At 27.9% G+C, this 25358-nt stretch overlaps 1 protein-coding gene across 17 annotated transcripts in view; it reads right to left on the bottom strand.

The window, feature by feature from the left end:
- The window catches only part of LOC122504024 (sodium channel protein para), a 108690-nt gene that overhangs the window by 58857 nt on the left and 24475 nt on the right, over positions 1 to 25358 (bottom strand). For 10 of the 17 annotated variants that reach the window (XM_043614848.1, XM_043614847.1, XM_043614849.1 and 7 more), the window contains exons 2-8: positions 18900 to 18973; positions 16137 to 16522; positions 14799 to 14976; positions 8029 to 8064; positions 2525 to 2680; positions 1595 to 1800; positions 1016 to 1144 (exon numbers count right to left, since the gene is read on the bottom strand). In XM_043614848.1, the coding sequence (XP_043470783.1) occupies positions 1016 to 1144; positions 1595 to 1800; positions 2525 to 2680; positions 8029 to 8064; positions 14799 to 14945 (674 nt within the window). In that variant the 5' untranslated portion in view covers positions 14946 to 14976; positions 16137 to 16522; positions 18900 to 18973. The remainder of the gene's footprint in view (positions 1 to 1015; positions 1145 to 1594; positions 1801 to 2524; positions 2681 to 8028; positions 8065 to 14798; positions 14977 to 16136; positions 16523 to 18899; positions 18974 to 25358) is intronic. The other 7 variants (XM_043614859.1, XM_043614863.1, XM_043614853.1 and 4 more) reach the window with 1 other exon arrangement.

Here is a 25358-nt window from a genome sequence, read left to right as displayed (position 1 = left end):
CTGAAGTGAAAGTAAAGTGAAAGTGAGATAAAGTAAAAATAAAATTGAAGTGAAAGTTAAATGAAAGTGAAGTGAATGTAAGAAGAAAAATGAAATAAAAGTAAAGTGATAATGAAAGTATAGTGAAGTGAAAGTGAAGTGAAAGTGTGCTGAAGTGAATGTAAATTGAAAGTGAGATTATAAGTGAAAGTAAAATGAAAGTGAAGTGAAAGTTAAAATGAAAATGAAGTGATAGTGAAATGAAAGTAAAGTGAAAGTTAAAATGAAAATGAAGTGAAGTAAAAAGGTGAACTAAAAGTTACCGCAAACTTAGACTCTATTTAAAACATTACACATTCATAATGAACCCAATAAATTTTAATATTCAATTACTAAAATGTGTTTTATTCTATAAAAAATCACTATATAGTAAAAATAATAAAAACTGGTAAATAATTCTATTTTCTCAAAAAAACTTCTAGATCTCTAAATTAATGATCGATGTATAACAATAATAGCATTATGTGTAGTTACATCCTATATGTAATTGTAATATTCGGTACTTAACGCATCTATCGATGATTTTTCAATGACAAGAAAACCTGGAATCTAACTCTTGGCTAATTAGTACTTCGAAGAAGGGGGAGAGAAAGAGAGAGAGAGAAATTAGAGAGGCTTGCCTGTTAATGTGCCTGATGAAAGTGGAATAATAATAATAATAATAATAAAAATTGAATATTGGTACCGTACATTGATATTTAAGTTTTGCATAATTAGCTTTTTACCAAATTGCAAAAAAAAATGAATTAAAAAAAATACTGATACTAATAATTGTTGATGGTAGAATTATTGCGAAGGGGTAAAAAAGGGGAGTGGGTGAAGAATTACAATAAACAAAGAACTCTTAATACCCAGGGAAAAAAAAATAATTTTCGAAAAGAGAACCTTTTTTTCCTAATTTTTTTTTTTTACTAAAATACAATTCTTTTTTTGCTTTATTTTTTTTAATAAAAAATAAAATGAATTAACTACTCACGCTAAAGCTATAACTACGAAGTCGAGCCAATTCCATGCATCTCTAAGATAGGTAAAAGGCTGCAGAATGAAACCCCTCGCCATCACCTTAACGGCGGACTCAAATGTGTAGATGCCCGTAAATATGACTCTGGAAAAAAGAAATTTTTTTTTTAACCCTCGAAATCAAAATTTCTTTTTTTTTATCTGCAGAATTATATTTCTTTCCTGATTTACAACTATAGAGGTGAATTAAAATATTTTTTTATATTAATAAAATTACGTATTATACAGTCAAATGGGGCACTTTGTAACAATGGGGTAATAAGTGACAACTACTTTTAAATATAATCTTTTTTTTTGTTTTTTTTTATTTTTTTGTTTTTCTTTCTTTTAGTCATCAAATAAAATAAAAGTCTAACTTTAATTATTATTATTAAAATACAAAATCTAATAATAATTAATTTTGAATATAAATTTTTTTTATTTTTTAAATAACATAAAAATCCAATTTTATTTATTGTTTTCGAATATTATATTATATAAATGAATGATATTAAAAATAAGATTTTAAAAAAATTGAAATGGAAGAAAAACTCACTCGGTGGATTCGATGGTGGGCGTTGTGGGCATGATCATGAGTATGCAGTTAACCAAAATTGTTGTGATGATGAATAGAGAGAAGAGTGGGTGGACCAATATGTAGATGGCCACCCGTCGTATTGGATTAAATGGATCGAGGATCCACATCGCGTCGGTCGCGGAGAACCTGAATATGTCCTTTCCTTTACTGATAACCACGAACGTCTACAAAAACAAAAGCAATTTTTCCACACATAAATCACATTCTTACCTCTTTTATCTCAATTTGAATTTGTAATTTTAGAAAAATTCCATCTATTTACACACATTTGAAAATTTTCAACCCTCTAATTTTACGGAAATCTATATACGTTAAAAAATTAGTCCCTTCCATAAAAGCTGTATAAAATTATTAAAATTTGAGTAATTACTATATTTAATTACTATAATTACTATACTAAGTAATTACTGTAAATATAAAAAAAATTTAGTATCAGTTCACGTGGAATGACCCTATGGTCATTCCATGTGAACTGATAATAAATTTTTTTTATTTATTTCTCTAAAATTGGAAACATTTATGAAAATCTGTCCCTATAATAAAAACTGTATAAAATTACCGAAATTTAAGTAATTACTATATTTAATTACTATAATTACTATACTAAGTGATTACTGTAAATATAAAAAAAATTTTAGTATCAGTTCACGTGGAATGACCCTATGGAATGACCCTATGGACCCTATGGTCATTCCATGTGAACTGATACTAAATTTTTTTTTATTAATTTCTCTAAAATTGAAAACATTTATAAGAATCAGTCCCTACCATAAAAACTGCGTATAAAATTACTAAAATTATATTACGAAAAATTTCTCTCAATTTTTTTTTGAAATAATTGAGTTTTTTTTTTTTCAATTTGATAATAATGATTTTTATTATTGTTACCCTTTGATTGAAGTAAAAACTATCAATATCTTCAAGAGGTGTGGAGGCCAGCTCGGGGGGAAATTCGTTGTGCAGTCGGACCGGAAGGGGCGCTCCTTGCTCAAACATTGGATCCGGTTGAGGACCCTCATCTTCGTCTTCGTCATCGTAACGTACCTGAGGATAAATTCTAATCTGTCGTTAATGCTCTAAAGCAAATTAATTTTATCTCTTTTCTTTATAATTTTCATTACAAAATTTGTTTACTAGGATTAAAAACAAAAAAAAAATTTACGTGATAATTTTTTTCTATCTATTTAAAACTTTTTTTTCGATTTTCAGAAATGGGCAACAAAAAATAAACTATTTTTAAAAATTTTTAAGTAAATATTTATTAAATACATAAATTTTGTTTAAAGAAATAAAATTTTGATCTTAAATTATTTCATTTTTATAAATAAATGAAATAATTTTTTTTTAAAATAATTTTTTATTTATAATAAATTAATAATGTGCCCATTCCTGTGCTTTAATTGTAATCACTGTTAAAAATTTAATTAATCAAATCTTTTTTTTTTTTTTAGAAAATATTAAATATTTTTAACAGTGTACGAATGTGCTTTAATTTTTGAAAGCAAAAAAATGAAACTATAAACTGATGCCACATTTGAAAAACAAATCTATATATATATTAATATTGTAATAATAATTTGATGAAAAACTATTTCTAAACCTAAAAAAAATTGTACACGATGCAGCTGCGTGGGCAGTGTTTTTTTTTGGCTTCTTTATATGCGTGAGTGAATAAGTGTTTTTATTTGTTTTTAAAAAATTTATTTTTTCTTGGCATATTAAAAAATAATCAATCATATGAAAACAACAATATTTTTAATAATATTTTTCATTTCTATTTAAATTCTATTTTGTATTTTACAAAAAAAATTTTTTTTGTGTATTAGAATAATAAATAAAAAATAAACAATGTTACCAATTTCTGACTATAAGTTAATATTATTTGACAAGTGTCGACCTCCTTTTGTCTATTCTTAAGCCTTATTTTAAAAATAGACAACACAAATATATTGACACTTATCGAGTGGTTACTGTATTTATAGACAGCTATAATCTTTTACAGCATATATACGTATATATACATAAATGGTTATATTTTATCAATATTATTATTATTATTAGAAAAAAAAGGTAAATCATACTTTCTTTTGTGTGTAAAAAGTATTAAATTATTTTTAACTTAATTTTAAATTCTAATTTCTTAATAAGAAAGAAATTTCAGAAAAAAGAAAAAAAAATCCAAAAAATGAAAATTTTTCTTTTTTTAATAATTTATCATTTTTTTGAATTTTTAATTTCAAAAAAAATTATTATTAAATATAAAAATTCTTGTTTTCAATAGACTGTTAATATAAAAAAAATACAAATAGAATCAAGAAAAATATATAAATTGGCAAATTACATAATTAAAAAATTCCCACTATAGGTTTTGAATAGTTTTTTCTTTACTTACACTTTTCATTGTTTATTGCACTTTGATAATAATTCGCACTTAATTCTAAATCTTAATTAAATTATCTATTTCAAAGTATATTAAATTTTTTCTCCTTATATCGACTGTAAATGTAACTTTAAATCGATAAATCAATTTTTATAATTCGATTTTTAAAAATCCTATAAATCGAATATAAATAAACATATAAATCGATATTTAAAAAATCGATTTTAAATAATAATAATAATTATAAATAATATCGAATTTATACAAATCGATAAATCGATTAATTTTTTTTCATTCGATCAATCGAATTTAATCAATTTCATTAAACGATTGTAAGTGAATCGATTTTAAACAATTCGATAAATCGATTGTAATTAAATTGATAAGTCGATAATAATTAAATCGAGAAATCGATTATAATAAATCAAAAATCGATTATAATCAAATCGAAAATTCGATTATAAATAAATCGATAGATTCGTTATAAATAATTCTATGTAATATACATCGATAAAATAATTGTAAATATATCGATTGTAATTGTAATAAATCGATTTTTAATAGATCGATTAATCGACTGTCAATATAACGATTATTCGATTATATCGACATATTAAATGAAAATGTCGATTAGTCGTTAATAAAGATTTTGGGTAATTAATTAAGTACCTATGGATATATATATATCATTTAATTGATTTAATTTTTTTTTTAAATTTATAAACTTTCTAGTAATATATGCATATTATGTTAATGATAATAAAATAATGTAAGGATAATATTGTTATAGTGTTAATAAACATGTAATTTTAATAATTAATTTAGATTTTAACTTTGCATGTATACTTAAAAAAAAATTTAATTTTCTTTATTTTAAATAAATAATTAACTATTTAGGAAATAGTGTTTTGTAATAATATTGCAATATTATTAATAAAAAAAAACTATAATTTTTTTCTATTATTATTTTTTTTTTTTGTATAATTGTGTGTATAACTAAACTAAATGTTCGTTCCAAAATCTAGTCTAATTTTGTGTAAAGCCGGACTCCACAAAATTAATATTTTCAAATTTTTTTTTGTATATACCTCAATTACAAATAATTGCAGCCAGAGCTATTCTAATAATGGAATATCGATAAACAAATGAAATGAAATTCGATTTTTTCACTTCTGTCACTTTTTAAATTTTATTTGCAAATTTTTATTTTACTCAATTTTCTTAGTTATGCATCAATTTACATCGATATATCGATTATTGTTACCAAATATCGATATATCGATAATTAATGAAAAATATAGAGAAATCGATTATTGTTGTCAAATATCGATATATCGATTATTATTACCAAATATCCATATATCGATTATTAACGTCAACTATCGATATATCGAATATTATTACCAAATATCGATATATCGATTATTAATAGCAAATATTGATATATCGATTATTATTATTACAATATATCGATATATCGTTAATTGATAGAAAATATCGATGTATAATTATTTTATTGATCTAATATCGATATATTTCGATTATTAATAGCAAATATCGATAAATCGAATAATAAAATACGAATGATCGATATAATCGAAATCGACATTCCATTATTGAGCTATTGTGCGTGCAGAACAAGTATAATTTTTAATTGTAGATACCTAATAATTAAATGAATATTAAATATTAATAAATATATATATAAAAGTGACGATGTTTAGATATCGCATTGGTTTTCTTTTTTTTTTTAATTATTATTGGTTACATTCTGTTTTAAAGCGCATACTCGGCTATTCGTTAATTGGCTGATTTAATCAATAAATTATTACTAGCTGCGCTTTAAGGCAAACGGCAAATATCAGGCATTGCGAGTAATAACATTCATTCTAGAAGCATTATTGTTTCCTTTTTCTTTTTTCTTTTTTTTATTTCTGTTATTATTTTTCTCTTCTTCCATTTCAATTTAAAATTGTAAATAAAACATTTAATAATGTTTCAGAATTTACATTTAAAAGAAAAAATTTAATCAAGTTAATTTGAAAATTTAAAAGTAAAATAAAATTTTTGTTATAATTATTTTTTGAAAAAAAAAATTTCATTGAAGAAAAAAAATTTTTTTTTAATATATAATATATATGGTTTTTAAATTCGAAGGTAAAAAAAAATATTTTTTTAATGGAGTTTTTATAAATAAACATATTTTATATTTTTTCTTAAATAATTACTTTTTTAAGTAAGAAAAAAAATTGTTTACCACGTTTTAACGATGCGACAACCTTTGGTAATTAATTTTTGGAAAATTTTCCTTTAAATAAGAGAAAGAGAGAAAGGAGAAAGCAAGATAGATTGATAGTGAGAGAGAAAAAGATAGTGAAAGAGAGAGAGAGAGAAAGAGAAAGAGTACAAGAAACTATCAGAAAAGGCAAATATTTAGAGTAAGAATGAAGCAGATGCGCAAATTTCTGTAACTTCTAGAATTTAATTAAAATCTCTATAAATTACAGTAATAAACTCATTAAAAGTTTCAAAAGTTATTTCAAAATTTTACAAAAAAAAATATTTTCATCTTTTTCATAAACATAAAAATTAAAAATTCTATTTTTATTGTTACTGAAATTATAAACAAAAAATTCTCATTTCAAAAAAGTGAAAAGACTATTTGAAATAACTTTTAAAATACAATTAAAATTATCGAGGGAAAAAATTTTTTTTTAAGTATAAAAACACATTTGTTTCTAAAAGTCAAAAAAAAAATTCTATTTTTTCTTTTTCAAAAATGTACAACAAAAGAGAAAATTAATATTATTCAAAGGAGAATTAAAAAGAATAAATCAATTATTAACAATAAATTAATTAATAAATGAAAAATAAAATAAATAAACAAATTAATAAAAAAAATAACAAAAAAACTATAACAAATAAATTTCAAAAATAAATTAATAAACAAATAGAAAAACTGGTAAATAAATATAAAAAAAACTATTAAAAAAACTTCTTTTAAATTCATAAATAAGACAAAAGATATTAATAGATAAAAAATAAAATTAATAGACAAATAGAAAAAAACAAAAAATGAATAAACATAAAAAATTACTGTATAAATTTTTTCCCCTCAATTTAGAAGAATATTTCAAACTAAAGCGATAAAGCAAGCTTTAACAATGCAAAAAGCGCAAAAATTTAATTTTTCTTGAAAATAATGTGCACAAAAAATGTATTAACAGAGAATATTTTTTTCGCCTTCAATTGTCTAAATAAAATTCAGTTCTTCCATTTCAGCGGTCTTTAATATAGAAATTGAAAATACCGACTGTTGGCAACGTAAATATCTACATTACCGACGGTAGACATCATAGGTACCTACATTACCGACGGCTGATCATAGAAAATATTTTCTGTCTCTGAAGGTATACTATGTGAACACCTTTTTTACCAACTTCCGAATCAATTAACAATCAATAATTCAATTCTAGAAACTTAATTTTACCCCGAATGTAAATGTTGAGAAACTGTATTATCGATAAAGCGTAGCCACCAAGCATTTATCAAATAATGATTTTTAGTTAAAATTTATTATTTTGTCTTTACACATTGCAAAAATCTCGTACTTACAGCATTAATTCACAATATCTACTGTTGGATATATAGGTACCTACTGTACCAACAGTCAGTAATACAGCTTTCTACTGTATCAACAGTCGGTAATACAGATTCCTACCATCATTTATAAGGAAAATTAAATTTTATCACTCTGTTAATACATTTTACATATATAGTAATTGATTAAACTTGTTTTCTGATATCTATATATAAGTATAATATAGTTATCTATTCAAACTGCTAGGTAAAAAAAAATAATTTCAAAAAGACAATAAATAGAAAAAAAGGAAAAAAAACCAATAAAAAAAAGAAGAATAAAAACTCAGTGAATATCAAGTGGAGGAAGTTTTGAAAATGAGTGTGTAGCGTTTTTTTTTATTTGTTTACTTAGCATGATTCAAACTCTTACTTCTTTTTTCTTTTTCTTCCGTCCATATATACTTCCCTGTAAATTGGAGAAGTGAGAAAAAATTGTTACATACAAATATAGTTTTTTTTTGTAAATAAATAACATTTAAAAGAAAATTTCTAAATTACTATTCTGTTTCTTTTTTTTTGTTTGTGTTTTATTTTTATTTAATTAATATTAGGTAAAGCCTAAAAGTATAGAGAAAGATAAAATACCTTGAAAAGCAATAAAAAAAGAAGGCAAATTTGTTTTTTGTTAGTATAAAAAAAAATTGTAAATTTGCCCTGAGAAAATGAAAGACTAGCGAGAGAGCGTTTTATTTTTTAGACAAAAAAAAAATATTGATTGACACACACACACATACAGACAAATGTAAACAAAAAATTTGATTTAGCGTCGTTTTATTAAAAATGAGATGCGCGCGCAGCGATTAGTAGTGGGGGAGGTGAGTTCCCTCCTCTTTGCTGAGCGCGCATCCATAGTGGCGAGATTGCTGCGCGCGCATCCTTCACAGCGATGAAATGGAAAATTTTTAATAAAGTACGACGCTAATCCAATGATAGCCAATTACAAGTTTCAATCAACGACAATTTTTAGTTAAAATATACAAATAACAGGTTTTTAGAAAAAAAAATACTCTGTTCACTTTTCACACAAGAAGGAAAAATTTACAGGAAATAAAGAATTACTATTAAATATGTCAAAACAGATTTTTAGAGTTAAGAAGAAAAAGCAATGTAGCTTTGAAAGAATAATATATATGTATACAGTAGAAGGCGCCACTTATTGCTTTTATTTAGGCGAAAGAAAAGAAAACTTTTTTTCTTTAAAAAAAAAAAATCAAAACTACCATTTTCGATTTTTGTAGAAAAAATATTTTTTTGTAAAAAAACAAAATTATTATTTTTATACACTGTACAATTATCAAGCATAAAAGATATACAGCAGAGAAGGTGTTTTTTTGCAGACAAAATTTTTATTTATTATTCTTTTTCTAATATTTAACAATAATTAATTGATAAGTAGACTTATACTTTTCTGTGACTATTAAATAATTTTCTTTCTTTTAATAAGTTTGTTAGTTATCTTATTTTTTTCTGTAAAATTAATATTTGAATCAATTGAAAAAATATTTTTTGGAAAAAAATTAATTTGTGTACTTTATTTGTTTTGAAAAGAAAGTTATTGTAGAAATACCATTACAAGCACCCAAAATGAGTTATTGTAGAAATACCTTTACTCATGATAGCATTCTAGAAACAATAAAAAAAGAACAGAAATTAAAAATAATAACCCTTTTTTAATTATTTTTTTAAATTATTAATTACATTTTACCATTCCTTAAAAAAGGTCCTTCTACAATAAACATTTTTTTTAATTTTTTACTTCAACTCATAGATGTAAAATAAAAAGAATATTTTTAATTAATTATAACGTTGACTCTACAATAACAATTTATCATCATCTACTTAAATTAGCATATTCCTTATATAAAAAGGTACTTCTACAATAATCTTCTTTTTATTACGTCTCATTTAAACTAGTCTTATTTCAACTAAACTAAAAGAATACATAATTATGTATTTTTAATTACTTATAAAAAGAGAAAGAGTATATTTTCAGTATTTTACAAAAAGGTACTTCCACAATAAATTTTTTTTTATTTTTTAATTCAACTCGTAGAAGTAGAATAGAAGGAATATATTTTTTATTTTTTACAAAGTTGCTTCTACAATAACAATTTATTATGTTATTTCCGATTTTGACACACAGAAATAGAAAAATTTTTATAAAATGGTACTTTTACAATAATCTTTTTTTCATTATATTTCATTTTAACTAAACTGCCCACATAGCACAATAGTATGAGGTAAGGTTATGTTGAATACTAATCGTAAGGCACATAAGGTTACACGATATTGCTGTGGTAGACCTAAGGTGAACTAAAAACTTCCGCCATGGAGGTGAGGTTACATGTTAGGGTGTGGTGACTATATATGATAAGGCCATGGTAACCTTACACGTTAAGGTTGAGGTAACGTTACATGTTAAGGTTGAGGTAAGGTTACATGTTTAGGTTGAGGTAACGTTACATGTTAAGGTTGAGGTTAGGTTACATGTCAAGGCTGAGGTAAGGTAATTATTAAGTTGTAAGGTTGAGGTAAGGTTGTGATAAGTTTACCAGTTAAAGAAAATATTGAAAAAATAATTAATAAATAAATATTCAATTAAAATGTTAAGTTTGTTGCTCTTCTCTATTTTGGAAACCTGACATGAAGCAGAAAATTTTGAAAACAAATTTAGGGGGACTGGGATTCGAACCCGAGATCGACGCGCATAAACCTATCATTCTAACTAACTGAGCTAAGTAGAGAACTGGCAGAAGGAAAATTAATGTTGCCTTTAAGGTGAACCAAGAAGATGATTAACTCCTTAAAGGCAACATTAATTTTCCTTCTGCCAGTTCTCTACTTAGCTCAGTTAGTTAGAATGATAGGTTTATGCGCGCCGATCCCGGGTTCGAATCCCAGTCCCCCCAAATTTGTTTTCAAAATTTTCTGCTTCATGTCAGGTTTCCAAAATAGAGAAGAGCAACAAACTTAACATTTTAATTGAATATTTATTTATTAATTATTTTTTCAATATTTTCTATAACTGGTAAACTTATCACAACCTTACCTCAACCTTACAACTTAATAATTACCTTACCTCAGCCTTGACATGTAACCTTACCTCAACCTTAACATGTAACGTTACCTCAACCTTAACATGTAACCTTACCTCAACCTTAACATGTAACGTTACCTCAACCTTAACGTGTAAGGTTACCATGGCCTTATCATATATAGTCACCACACCCTAACATGTAACCTTACCTCCATGGCGGAAGTTTTTAGTTCACCTCAGATCTACCACAGCAATATCGTGTAACCTTATGAGCCTTGCGATTAGTACTCAACATAACCTTACCTCATACTATTGTGCTATGTGGGTGAGAGAATATAAAGAAGATTATAATTTTAATTTTTTGTAAAGAAACAAGAAAGAAGAGTATATATTATCAGTTTTTAATAAAAAGGTCCTTCTACAATACTCTTTTTTCATTATATCTCATTTTATCTTAACTGAAAAAATATAGAAAAATGTATTTTTAATTTCTTCTAAAAAAGAAAGTTTATATTTTCAGTTTTTTATAAAAAAAGGTGATACTACAATAAAAATTTATTGTGATTTCTGATTTTGACATATAGAACTAGAAAATTTCTTACATAATGGTACTTCTACAATAATCTTTTCTTTTCATTATATTTAATTTTAACTAAACTCGGAGATTAGAAAAGTATACTTTGCATTTTTTATAAAAAAGAATATATTTTCAGTTTTTATAAAAAGGTTCTTCTACAATACTCTTTTTATTATATTTTATTGTAATTTAACTGAAAGAGTATAGAAGAAAGTATTTTTAATTTCTTAGAAAGAAAGAAAAGAATATATTTTTAGTTTTTTAATAAAAAAAAAGGTGCTTCTACAATAACTTTTTTTTAATTTACCTAATAAAAGTAGAATATTTTGAATTTTTTGCAAAGTTGCTTCTACAATAACAATTTTATTGTCACATTTGATTTTAATTCACGAAACTGAGAAAAAAGGAGGGAGCAATGTTTTTTAATTTCTTATAAAAAATAAGGCTTTTCTACAATAAACTTCTTTTTACGTTTCGTTTTAACTCATGAAACGAATAAAAGAGAATATAACAATAAAGAATATTGAAATAAATAAAGAAATAAATAACAAAATAATTTTTTTTAAAAACTAGAAAATTTTTTATGAAAAGGTACTTTTACAATAAACTTTTTTTTCCTACATAAATAAAATAAGCTGTAAATAATAAAGATTATTGAAATAAATAAAATAAATAACAAAATAATTTCTTTCTAAACTAGAAAGTTTCTTATGAAATGGTACTTCTACAATAAACTTTTTTTCTTACTGAAACAAAATTAGCAGCCCGCGCATCATTTTAATACGGTATTTGACCTTTATTATGATTTAAAGAATGTATTGTAAAATCACCATTAACTGATTGTTGAATGTTAGACACATTTTCCATATACTTATCGAATTATTATTGTTAAACGATTAGAAGAAAGAATTTTTTTTTTGAAAAATATTTAACTTTAAATTTTGAATAAATATTTTAAATATAAAATTAATTTTTTTTTTCATTTGGTGTTTGGGGTAAAAGGGAAATAAACAGGCATAGCACGAATGACAACGCAAACATTCAGCACGCGACATATTTGAACATCAGAAACACAGACAGGAAACAGGAACAGATGCTGGTGGCAGAATATGATTAGAGAAGTTCATCAACGCTACAATAGATACATACATATAGTATATAATATATTTATGCATATATATACATATACAGTATTAATAGAAGTACAAACACATTTTAATGAAGTCTGATATATTAACCGAGACGTATTAATATTTTCAAAATTTAATTACTATCTTTATGCCAAAAAAAGAAAAATATTCATACGTCTCGATATTCATTATCGTTTTTCAAAATTATTCCATCACTATGTATGATTTTTTTATATTCTTTTTTATTTTATTTTTTTTTATAAAACCAAAAAAATTATTTTTTATTTTTATAATAGTTATATTATTATTGAATAATAATGTTTTAAATAAATTATAAATATTGTAAAACGAAAAATATAATTTATAATAATAATTTTAGAAATTGTTTATAATTATTAATTTTATATTATAATAAATTATCAACTAATTGTATAATAATTATTATTATACAAAAACAAAATTATCTAGAAATGACAAATAGACAATTTTTTCACTTTTAGTATTTAAATTTTCGCGCCAAATTCTCATTGGCTACAACAAGTTAAGCCACTCTTTACAATTCTACTGCGCAGAAAATACAATGCGCTTTGGAGCAAACACTCGTTAATGGTCTATTTACAATAAATTGCAATAAAAAATATTTTTAGAATATTTTATAAATATTTAAATATTATATTTTAAAAATATTTAAAAAGTATTTACAAAATAATTTCAAAAGAATATTTTTAGATTATTTTAAAAATATTTAAAAAATATGTTAAAAATTATTAATTGAATATTTTTAGAATATTTTTAAAATATTTAAAAAAATATTTACAAAATTATTAATTGAATATTTTTAAAATATTTTTAAAATAATTGAAGAAAGTGTAAAACTTTTTTTTCTTTTCTGAAAAACGATAGTAGAATAACTTCATAATGTATAAATATATATATTTTTTTTAAAGCAAACACTCAACATAATTATTTTGTCAGCAACGCCTGTAACCTTTTTTTTTGTTTATTTTTCGCCACATTTCGCGCAATTTCACCAATGCAATATTGTTCACAAAAGAAATTAACATTTCCAGCTTTTCTGTTTTTCCTTTGAAAATAAATGTTACCGACTGAGATTTTTGCGCAAATTTTCAAAAAATTTACAAAAGAAAAAGAAATCTAAAAAAATAAACAGTTTTTAATACAAATTTTTGTTCAAATATTATTAAAATAAAAATAGTTATGTACTTCAAAATTATTTAAAATTTCTAATTTAAATTTTATTCACTATTTTTTAAAAATTATTTTCAATTTTATCAAATTTTAAGAAACATAATTTTAAACTTATTTTAAGAAATAATATTATTGAAATTTTAATAAATAATTTATTTGAAAAATAATTTAAGAGACAAAACATAATTTTTATTTTGAAAATCTTACGTTAAATTAAAAAATTTTGTTTTTTATTAGAAATTAAAATGAAAAATTTAAAAAAATGTAATTTTTTATTTAAAAAATAAAAATTCTAACAAATACAAATTTTTATTTTCAATTTACTCTGAAAAAATTCTACTTTGAAAATTAATATATTATTTTCTTTAAAAAAAAAAGGAATTTGATGATGAAGTTTCCTGTAAAGAAGAACGTGATGAATATGTACAAATATATTAAATTGATTGGCTTATTTTTTCTATACGAAACGTAAACAACAATAATAACACAGAATGTGTTGTGTGCAAAATAGCGGATACAATTTTTTTTTCTTTTTTTTTGTTTTGCTTCTTTGTGCGTACACGTAACACAAACGCTATTCGCTATTATTTTACAATCAAAAGAACATGTGATAATATATTTAAATGAATGTTAGACACAAATATGTGAACGGAGAAAAAACATACAAATTTTACAAAAGAAAAAAATATGAATTCACAACTTTTTTTTAATTGTTTTTCAACTTTAATATTTTTAATTTAATTAAAAATTTTTACTGGTATTAGAAAATATTTATTTTAAATTTTATTTGGAATTCTTTTTTTCATATATTCATCATTTTTCAAGTTGTTAAAAAAAATTAAGAAAACAAAAAATGGTCCAAAAAATTTAGAACTTTATTTAATTATTTTGAGTTTAATTTATATTTTCATTTTAAATTTACTTTACGTTTTATGAAATACTTTTTAGAATTTTTTTATTTTCACATTTAATTTGTTTTCTTAATTTTCTTTCTTCTTTTTTTGGGAAAAAATTGAATTGGCTGTAAAATTTTCCAGTGAATTCTTTTTTTCACTTTATTTTAGTTTCAAAGAAATTTTTTTTTTTTTTATTTATTTTTCTTGAAAAAAGCAATTTTGATTGAGAAACGTTCTCGGGAGAAAGGGCAAATTGAAGAAAAAAAAATATAAGAAAGTTTGGTCGCTTACCTCGCCTTCAGCTCTCTTTTTCTCAAGCTCCTTTTGTTTAGCTTCCTGCTCGGAAATACGTTGTTCTATTGCTGCTAAGGATTCCCGCGTGAACGGACGGAACAAACTTCGTTCTTCCTCTGATATAGAGCCAGAAACTTCGGACATTGTCTAGGCTGCACACAACTCAGCCACCTTCCTGAAAATTTTATTTCATTGACAGTTTATTGACGAATTAATAGGAAAAGAAAATTTTTTTGTCCCATTTTTACTGCTCTAATTGTAAAGAGAAAATAGACAAAGGTGTGAAGGCACCTTTATATTAAAGTACTTTGTCTGTTTTAGTAATGTAAGAACAGTGTGAAAGCCCCTTAGAGTACAAGTGACTGTTTGGGAACATTTAAACCCTTTTGTAACAATTTCACAGCTGTGAATACACCTTAATTTCGAGAAAAGCTGTTTCTTTACTTTTTTTTACCCTATAGAAAAGTGTGAAAGCCCCTTAATGTACAAGTAACGGTTTGGAACCTTAAAGCCCTTTTGTAACAATTTTACAGCTGTGAATACACCTTAATTTCGAGGAGAGCTGTTTCTTTACTCTATTTTTACCCTTTAGAAAAGTGTGCAAGCCCCCTAAAGTACAAAAAAGTGTTTTCCACTTTTACTCCCGTTTGTACCCATTTAAAGTGTGTGAATGCACCTTAATTACTTGAAAATTTGCTTCATTAACTATTTTTGTAACCACTATGACATTTTAAACGCTCTTTAAAATCAAACCAGTTGATTGTCTCCATTAATCGTCTTTGTAACAACTACAATTGTGTGAATACACCTTAATTACTAGAAGACTGTTTTTTGTAAACTTTGCAAAAGTGTAAAAGCCCTTTAGAATGTAAGTGTTTGTTACTCCGTTTTAAAATTAATAAAATTGTGTGAATGCACCTTAATTGCTAGAGAATTGTCTTTCTCTCCTTTCTGTTATAATAACAAGTGTGTGAATACCCCCTAATTACAAAAACATTGCTTCTTTAATAATTGTCACTAACTAGAATAAATGTGTGAAAGCACCCTAAAGTGCTTAACATTTTTTAAAATTTTTGGCACTAACCAGGACTTATGTGTGAATGCACCTTAAAATGAAATGAACCGAGTGCCTGTCTCTCTCACTCTTCATCGTTACCATAGCAACCAGAATGCAAACACAACTGTAAACGTACCCTAAGGTCAAAACCATCGTCTATCCCTCTTTTTCTCACTACTATCTGTCCTTTTCTACTTCATGCATACCATACAGTAAAATAAAAGAAAAGTACCAAAAAAAAATAATAATAATAATAATAATAATAATGACATAATTACCTTGCTATTGGTGCTAACAATTTCTATAATGACGACTGTGTTCGTATTGTGGGGAATAGTTCAGTTGCTGTTGCCGATAGCGAAATTGGGAATGAGATCTAGAATTGCTTTTTGAAAGCTGCCTTGTTGTCGATTTAAAATGCGTGATTGTGTGTAGAGACGACGTTCTGAGTGGTCGGACGGATAAATGTGGTTGTCGCACCACGTTACTCCACGATTTCCACTTTTGATAATTTTTTCTCTCCTTCGAACTCCACTTTCTCTTTATCGTTTGTATATCTAAATCGTTCTTTGACAAAATGGCGGCGACCAATAACGAACGCGCTGCGGCAGTGCGTGGTACAGTGGGGCCTGTCCAACTCGAACCAAGATTTCTCATGTCCGACCTAAAATTATTTTTTGTTTACAAAAAGAGCAAAAAAAAATTACAGTAAATCACTTTTTTGAAATAATATAATAAAATGTTATTTAAAAAAAAATTAAAAATCTTTCAGAACATTTTTTTGAACTTCTTTGCAAAGAAATCCACCCACTATTATTAAGGCCCCGCCTTCCTTATGAAGAACTCCACCCATTGCTATTAGGACCACGCCTTCCTTGTGAAGAACTCCTCCTACTATAACTAAGGTTCAACCTTGTTTACAGAGAACTCCGCCCACTAAGCACCGCCTTCCTTCCGAAAAAGTCTACCCATTGTTACTAAGCTCTGCATTTCTGAAGAATTTCACCGATTAATACTAACACCCCGCCTTCATTCCGAAGAACTCCGCCCATTGTTATTAAGGCCACGCCTCTTTTTGAAGAACTTTAACTACTAATACTAAGACTCCGCCTTTATTTAGATAAACTCCACCCATTGCTACTAAGACCACGCCTTCTTTGTGACGAATTTTACACATAAATACGAAGACCTCGCCTTTCTCTACAACTCCACCCACTGTTATTAAGACCACGCCTTCCTTACAAAGAAATCCACCCACTATTATTAAGTCCCCGCCTTTCTTTCAAAGAACTCAACCCATTGTTACTAAGACCACGCCTTCTTTGTGAAGATCTTGAACCATTAATTGTAAGTCTCTGCCTTTCTTGAAATGAACTCCGCCTACTATCACTAAAGCCCAACCTTCTTTACACAGAACTCCGCCCACTTTTACTAAATCCCAGCCTTCCTTACGAAGAGCCCCACCCATTATTACGAAGACCACACCTTCTTTATGAAGAAATCGCCCATTATTACTTATACCACGCCTCACAAAGAAATTGACCCTCTACTACTAAGAGATTAGGGGTCGTCCATAAAGCATGTGATACATATTTTCGGTAATCTAGACCCCCTCCCCCCTCATGATGCTTTTTCCATTAACAGTTAACATGGTGTGTGATATTTTGCTGACCTCCCCCCACCCCCTAAAGTATCACATGCTTTATAGATGACCCCTTAGTAAGGCCTATGGTACAAAAGCTGGGGCCTTGGTAACAATGGGCATAATTCTTTGTAAAGAAGGCGGAGCCTTAGTAAAAGTGAGTGGAGTTTCTCGAAAAAAAAGGCGGGATCTTAGTATTAATTAATTAAGTTCTTCAGAAAGGCGGATCTTAGTAATAATCGGTGAACTTCTTCAGAAGGAAGGCGGGGCCTTAGTAACAGTAGGTGGAGTTATTCGTAAAGAAGGCGTGGTCTACGTAATAATGGGCAGAGTTTTTCGAAAAGAAGGCGTGGTTTACTTAACAATGGGTGGAGTTCTTTAAAAGAAAGGCGGGCTCTTAGTGTTAATGAGTGAAGTTCTTCGCAAAAAAGGCGTGATCTTAGTAACAATGGGTTTACTTCTTCGAAAGGAAGGCGGGGCCTTAGTAACAATAGGTGGAGTTATTAACAAAGAAGGCGGGGCTTAAAATTAATGGGTGGTGTTCTTTGAAAGTAAGGCGGGGCCTGAATGACAATAGGTGGAGCTCTTCGCAAGGAAGCCGGGGCCTTAGTAACAGTGGGTAGAGTTATTCGTAAGAAAGGTGTTGTCTACTTAACAATGGGTTGGAGTTTTTCGAAAGGAAGGCGTGGTCTACTCCTTCGAAAGGAAGGCGGAGCCTTAATAACAATGGGTGGAGTTCTTAACAAAGAAGGCAGGGCTTAGTATTAATGGGTGGTATTCTTCGAAATTAAGGCGGGGCCTTAGTAACAATGGGTGGAGCTCTTCTAAAAAAGGCGTGGATTTAGTACTAGTGGGCGGAGTTATCTGTAAAAAAGGGTCGTAATAGAATCGAGGGTGGGGACAGGAACGCCTACTTTACCAACCCTACACTTATTGCTCCGCCCACTTCAAAAAAGGCCCCGCCCCTTTTTAACTACTAAAACCATAAAATCTATTCTGAAAAGCCTATTTTGTTACAAAAAATTGCTTTACCAAACTAAATAGAATTTCAAAATACTTTAAACTCAAAAACGACAAATGAGAATCAAAGAGGGAAAATTTTTCAATATAAATTTTCTCTCATGCGTTTACTGGCAAAAGTTGCCTAGCTGATTTAACTTAAACCAAAAGTTTGATGAACTTTTGCTTGAAAACTTGTTTTCAAAATGTTTCAAAATATTTCGAAGAAACTTATGAAACAATATGGAAGCATTTCAGACTAAAGAAAAGTTGATTACAAACTGAAAGTTCTAACCGATTTCTATTCTAGAATGTTCTGATGAGATTTTCTGCTTTTTTCAATAAAATTATTTTTTAATTCTAAATAAAAAATTATAAAAATAATTAATTTTCTACTTACGTATACATGAAGCGGCGGGTGTAATCAATTTGTTATCCGAATTATCATAGTCTGCTCCACGTTTCAGTCTGTATCTGCAAGCACAAAAAGAAAAAAAAAACCAATAAGAAAAAGTTCAATATTTTTCTTTGTAAAGAAAATAGAAATAATTTTTTTCGTTGTAAATTTTTTTATATTGGAAATAATTCATAATTTGTTTTTCCATTACCCCTAAAGACTATATATATATATATATATATATATATATATATATATATATATATATATATACTGATATAGAGAAGAATTTCATTATTTTATGTGAGTATTTTTCTGCGACGTCATTGAATGAGATAACAAAGTGTTTAAACACGTGACGAGGCTTTAGTGGGTAGGTGCGGCAGAGTAAAAAAAAGAAGACGAAGGGAGAGAAAAAAAACCCCCCTCAGGGCAGATATGTGACTTCACTTATAAGTGTTAAACGAGCCAACACAATTTTTCAAGGGTTGCCAATTACATTTGCTCGCATTTGCTCAAGTAAAAGTCACTAAACGAATAACAAGACTCTTAATTTTGAAAAATTCCTGGGCAAAGAAAAAAAAACGATAGCAGAAGCAGGGAATTAATTACTAGGTAATTGAATTTTAACGAAGGTATTCGTGAACAATATGAACTTTTTTTGGTTCAATTATATAAATTTGCATTTCTAAGGAATTGAATTTAAAGAAGTGCGAGAATTTTCTCAAACTTTTAAACAGTTTAGTACTGAGTCTCGAATTCAGAGTTTTAAACAATCGGGGATCATGTGAACTCATACTAAAATAAACAAAATTATTTACTTTGTGTGAATTTTTGTGATTCAATATCTTTTTAAATTCTTGAAAATAAAGAAATTTTTGGGGTGATATGAGATGTGAAAGTGAATTATTAGATTCAAAAAGTTAATCTTTTCAATATTCAAAAATGAAATTTGCTCGCTAAGTAATTTTTAAAAGCTTTAGTAATCATTGCAGAAGAAATAAATTTTCTGTGTAGTAATAAGAGGGATATCGTCTCAGTTGTGTTATCAATTAAAGAAAAAAGAAAAACTCTTCAGCCATCATATTATTGACATCATTTATCACAATGAATCAATGGTTACAATGAAAATGGGATTTGTCTCATAAAAGAAACAAATTTTTTTTCACTTCTTTTTTCTCTCCTCTTTCTCTCTTCAAGGAAAAAAATGGAAATACAATTTAAATTTAATGAACTACTTAAAAGACTTTCCGGGAAAATGACAATAGAAATTTCTCTGAAATTCCGATATTGATTTTTCTTTCGATAGATTTTCATATGGAATGAAAAATTAAAATTAAAATTCCGATACAATTCCGATTAAAAAAGAAGAATAAAAAATTTTTGCATATTCCGATCAAAATTGGAAAAGGATTAAAAATTCCGATGTAATTCTGATCAAAATCGAATAATAATTGAGAATTCCGATACGATTCCAATCAAAAAAGGAGAAAAATTGAAAATTTTTGTATATTCCGATCAAAACTGAAAAGGGATAGAAAATTCCGATACCATTCTCATCACAATCGAATAATAATTGAAAATTCCGATACAATTCCGATTGAAATTGGTAGCAAATTAAAAATTTCAATACGATTTTCATCAAGATTGAAAGGCAATTGAAAGTTCTGATAATATTCCGATTAAAATTTGGTAATGATTTGAAAATTCCGATCAAAATTGGATGAAAATTGAAAATTCCGATTCAATTTTAATCAAGATCGGAAAGACAATGAAAATTTAGATAATTTTCTGATTGAAATGGGAAAAAAAAAGTTTCCGATATTAAATTCCATCGAATTTCCCTCTTAATTTTGCTTATTAACTAGAGTTCCAAATTCAATAACTTTATTTATAGTTTTAATCGAAAATTCACCAAAATGTTATTGGAATTCCATTTGCAAATAAATTCTTCAAATTCAAGCAATTAATCAAAAGAGAATTGTCATCCTTATTTCAAAATTTAATTATATAACAATTTTGAAAGCAAAAATAACGACTATAATTTAAATGCAAACTCGAATATATACACAACGTTGTCAAATTAAATTTCATTCACAATGAAGAACTTTACCATTCTTCAACGCCCCTTGTGAATGCAATATTCAATGGAGTTCTTAGAGTTAAGGGATTATGGAATGACTTTTGTCCCTAACACTCCTTCATAATACACAAACATATATATCCACTCAACACTAATGATGTCAAAATAGGGGTGAAAATAAAAGTTTTTATATTAATCGGAAAAAAGAAACATTGTATACAATTGTAAATAATTTCCTTGCGAAAGGAACTTTTTACTTTTTTTTCAAATAACAATTTTTCGTAATAACAAAAAAAATAAAGTAATAATAAAACTTTTTACGGTCTTGAAATTTTCACTCTCTCTCTCTCTCTGTCTCTCCCTTTTTTTTGTCTTTGACGCGTCACCCCTTCGAAGCCAAAAAAAAATTAATCTTTCCCCTTAAAGTAGATGTCCTAAGAGATTTAATGGATTTCAATTCAAACTCGGAAAGTCTAATGCAACTGGGACATGAGAACGATACGACCCAGGACATCATTCACTTCACGCGGTATTTTCCAATCAATAAACTACGACTGGCAACGAGAATCGAGTGGGAAACATTTTTTCCACATTTACAGTTGTAGGAAATTTTTCTTTTTATTTGCAGATTATGCAAATTTTCCTAATCTGCATTTTTTGTAATTTGCAATCTTTTTGCAATTTGCAATTTAGAATTTGAAAAGAATTTTTAATTCGTATTTACTAGTTTTCTTTTTCTAATAATTTTTTCCCGTCTAAATTCAAAAGAATTTCGATTTTTAAAGTGGAAAGTAATCACCACTTTTTTTTGTTGCTATATTTGACGTTGTTTTCCTCTTAATGTTGAATTCTTGTTTTAAATTATCGTGTTCACTGTAAAGATTTTCAGGTTACGTCAACGGATTACTGAAGCTTTGACAAAAGTAGATTCTATCGCGTCAGTAATGTGGGAACCTAAACTTAAAGTCTATTGTGGACTAAATTTTAGCTGGGGTAGCCACCGTTGGGTGGCTTACCAGGTTTTTACAATTAGACTCTCAGACTTTTGATTTTCGAATATAGTGCCAATTTTTAGGTTACGCTTTTTAGAAGAGTTCCTATTTATGAACTTTAGGAAACACTATCCGAGTGCTGGTTTCAAAAGAAGGAAATTGGGTTTCTCTTACAGTTTGCGAACTTATGATCAACTTCTCTGAACTTGTAGGAACGTGGTTATAATTATAACTAAGGTGTTTGGCCTTCCTCCGTAGAAGGAATTGGGTAAAGTAGTGAAGTTACCAAAGGTTGCTTGTTTCGGTGACTCTTTGGTGATTTAATATCGTTTTTGTCCTACCTGCACGAAAAGTATGTCATTTCGGGCACTTAAAGTGGGTGCAAAGTAACTGATTCTCGCCCGGGGCCGGGGAAGCGGGCGCAAAAGTTCTTTTACGCCCGCTTCGTTCGTGCCCTCGATGCCATACTTTTCATGCAGTTAGGACAAAAAATTATGTTCGCAACATGGGCGCAAAGGTGATTACGACTTTGGCGAGATTTCGGGACCTCGGGAACACTTTCGCACCCTCGGCTTCGCCTCGGGCGCGAAAATGTCCCCTCGGTCCCTTCATCTCGCCATCGCCGCAATCACCTATTTTGCGCCCTTGATACGATAATAACTATTCAGTACCGTTAGAACTACTACTACTGCCAAAGACAACTATAGACTGCATGAGATCCCTAAGTGTCAAACAAGGATCCTTAACTGACTACCAACGATCTGACGGCTAATGTAAATGTAAACTTTACTCCAGAAAATACTCCTAAAATTTTGGGGGTCCTTTCGAATTACTCCAGACTTTCAGCTTCTTCTTGGTCGGTGATTACAACTGCGGGCTTCATATCTGGTGTTTGGGTCTTAGGACTATAGTTGTAATGCTTCCTGACTTACCTCTTCAACCTGGGTAAAAAGATCCAAGTCGCGGATTTTAAATGTCATCCATTTGAAAAAACTTGCTGAACCTCTTCTGCATAGGTAAGGCGATCCAAGTCGCGGATTTCAAATGCCATCCATTTGCCAAGTGTGATCCTTAATTCCACATTTTACCCTTGCTTCCTACCATCTTGGTAACTTTAGCAGTAAAAATATTTTTGATAACTAAGTAGGTTGCTCTCCCTTTCTCTGAATTTATAGAATCCATTTATTCTTGCTGTTTAAATGTTTATTAATGTCTCCATCACGACAAGGTCTAGCAAGAATTATCATGATTCTTAGTAGTGGGCATCCATTGACAAGGTTTTTTTAATAACCTTAGTCATCTTTTTGATAAACTAGTTTTTTTCTGCAGAACCTCTAATTCTAATAAGGTTGTGAACATCCATTGATGGGTTTTTCCAAAAACCTTCGTTACCTTTTTGCTAAACTTGTTCATGTCTAAAGAACCTGCAAATCTAATAGGGTCTAATGATTCCTGGTACTGGTCGTCTATTGACGGATTTTTCCAAAAACCTTCTTTAACTTTTGGTTAAACTTTTTAATGTCTGAAGAACCTAATGGGGTCTAATGATTCCTGGTAGTGGTCGTCTATTGACGGTTTTTCCAAAAACCATCTTTACCTGTTGGTTAAAGTTTTTAATGTTTGAAGAACCTCTAATTCTAATAGAGTCTTATGATTCCTGGTAGTGGTCGTCTATTGACGGGTTTTTCCAAAAACCTTCGTTACCTTCTTACTAAACTTGTCCATATCTGAAGAACCTGCAAATATAATGTAGTCTAATAATTCCTGGTAGTGGTCGTCAATTGACGGGATTTTCCAAAAACCTTCGATACCTTCTGGATGTTTACCCAGATTGTTTATCCATTGTTAATGTCTGAAGAACCTCCAATTCTAATAGGGTCTAATGATTCCTGGTTGTGGTCGTCTACAGATGGTTTCTTTCAAAAACCTCCGTCACCTACTTGCTAAATTTGTTCATGTCTGAAGAACCTCCAGTTCTAATAAGGTCTCCTTTTCTAAGGAGTCTAAGTAGTAGTTCCAAGTAGTGATCCCTTCATTCCAGGGTCTCCCATTAAACCTTTTTAATTACTGTCGTAGTTAATACACTTACACTTATCTTTTCAACTTCTCTCTCTTCTAATTCTCCTTCTTCATCTCCTGAATTACTAATGCTCCCAAGACGTCTCCAGTTATCTGACCCCTACATCTCCTGATGGTTCACCTAAAACATTTCTAGTTACACATCCTCCTAAATCCTTCCTAATTCTCCTGCTCCATCCCCGGAAGTACTGATGCTCCTAAGACACTTCCGAATTAGCCAGGATGAACCTTCATTACCCATTTTCACAAAAATTATCTTTTAAGCCTCTGATGCTATGTCATCACCTATACAACATTCTCAGTCAAGAAAACATTACCAAACCTTTTTTAAAATTATCGAAAACATTTATGCAATTGTTACCATATCCAAGGACCGTCACAGCGGAAAATACAATTTGAAAATCACAAGTCGATAAAATAAACAAATTAGATTAATCAACAAATACCTACATCCCAATAATTCCAAAGTATATTTTATTTACCGAATACTTGTACTATGACTTTGTATATCCTCTCACTCACTTGACTTTCTCAAGAGTAAAAGAATGATGAGGGGACGTGGAATTAGAAGAGAGGGGAGAAAACTGACATCGATTACATTGAGGGGAGGACACAAGTGCCGTCGTCAGAAATCTTGACAATGAAAAGTTGGGGAAATTTTTATACAAAATATAGAGAGACCTTGAAATCGTCAATATTCCTTTTTCTACCCAAAAATAGAAAAACAAAAAAATTTTTACTACCCAAAAAAAATTATTTCTTTCTAACACAAAAAAATGAGCAAGAAAAAAAAATCAACAACTCTGTCAAAAGAAAAAGAATCTAAACCACATAACAAATATTTCCCTTCTTTTCAACGTTAAGATTAAGCGATAATATCTATTATCATTCGCCTTTCCATTTTTTTTCATCTTTCACTCCCACGAAAATAAATCACAATTCAATCGTATTTTCTGTTAGTTTTCTTGAATGGCGCTTTTGCTTTTCTCGAAAAATTTTTCCCGACGACAGAATATTAAATGAGGTGAAACATCAAACTTTGGTGAAAGAGAAAAAGAAAGAGAGAGAGAGAGTTAGATATTCAATTTTATTGATATTACATTATTGTGTTCAAACTTTTAAAGCCACTGCTTTAGAAGATGATGAAAATTTTTCTCTCCAAAAACATTTTCATAAAATTCCATATTTTTTCGAGGGTAAAATATTTTTTTTCACTTTAAAATACTTTTCAAAACAAATAAAGTAATTAAACTATCAGTACTGCAACTATTATTCTAATTTAACCAGTAAAAAAAATTTTCTCATATT

This window comes from Leptopilina heterotoma, unplaced genomic scaffold, assembly GCF_015476425.1.
Source record: "Leptopilina heterotoma isolate Lh14 unplaced genomic scaffold, ASM1547642v1 Lhet_275, whole genome shotgun sequence".
NCBI lineage: Eukaryota > Metazoa > Arthropoda > Insecta > Hymenoptera > Figitidae > Leptopilina > Leptopilina heterotoma.
This window is presented reverse-complemented; position numbering and strand designations above follow the sequence as displayed.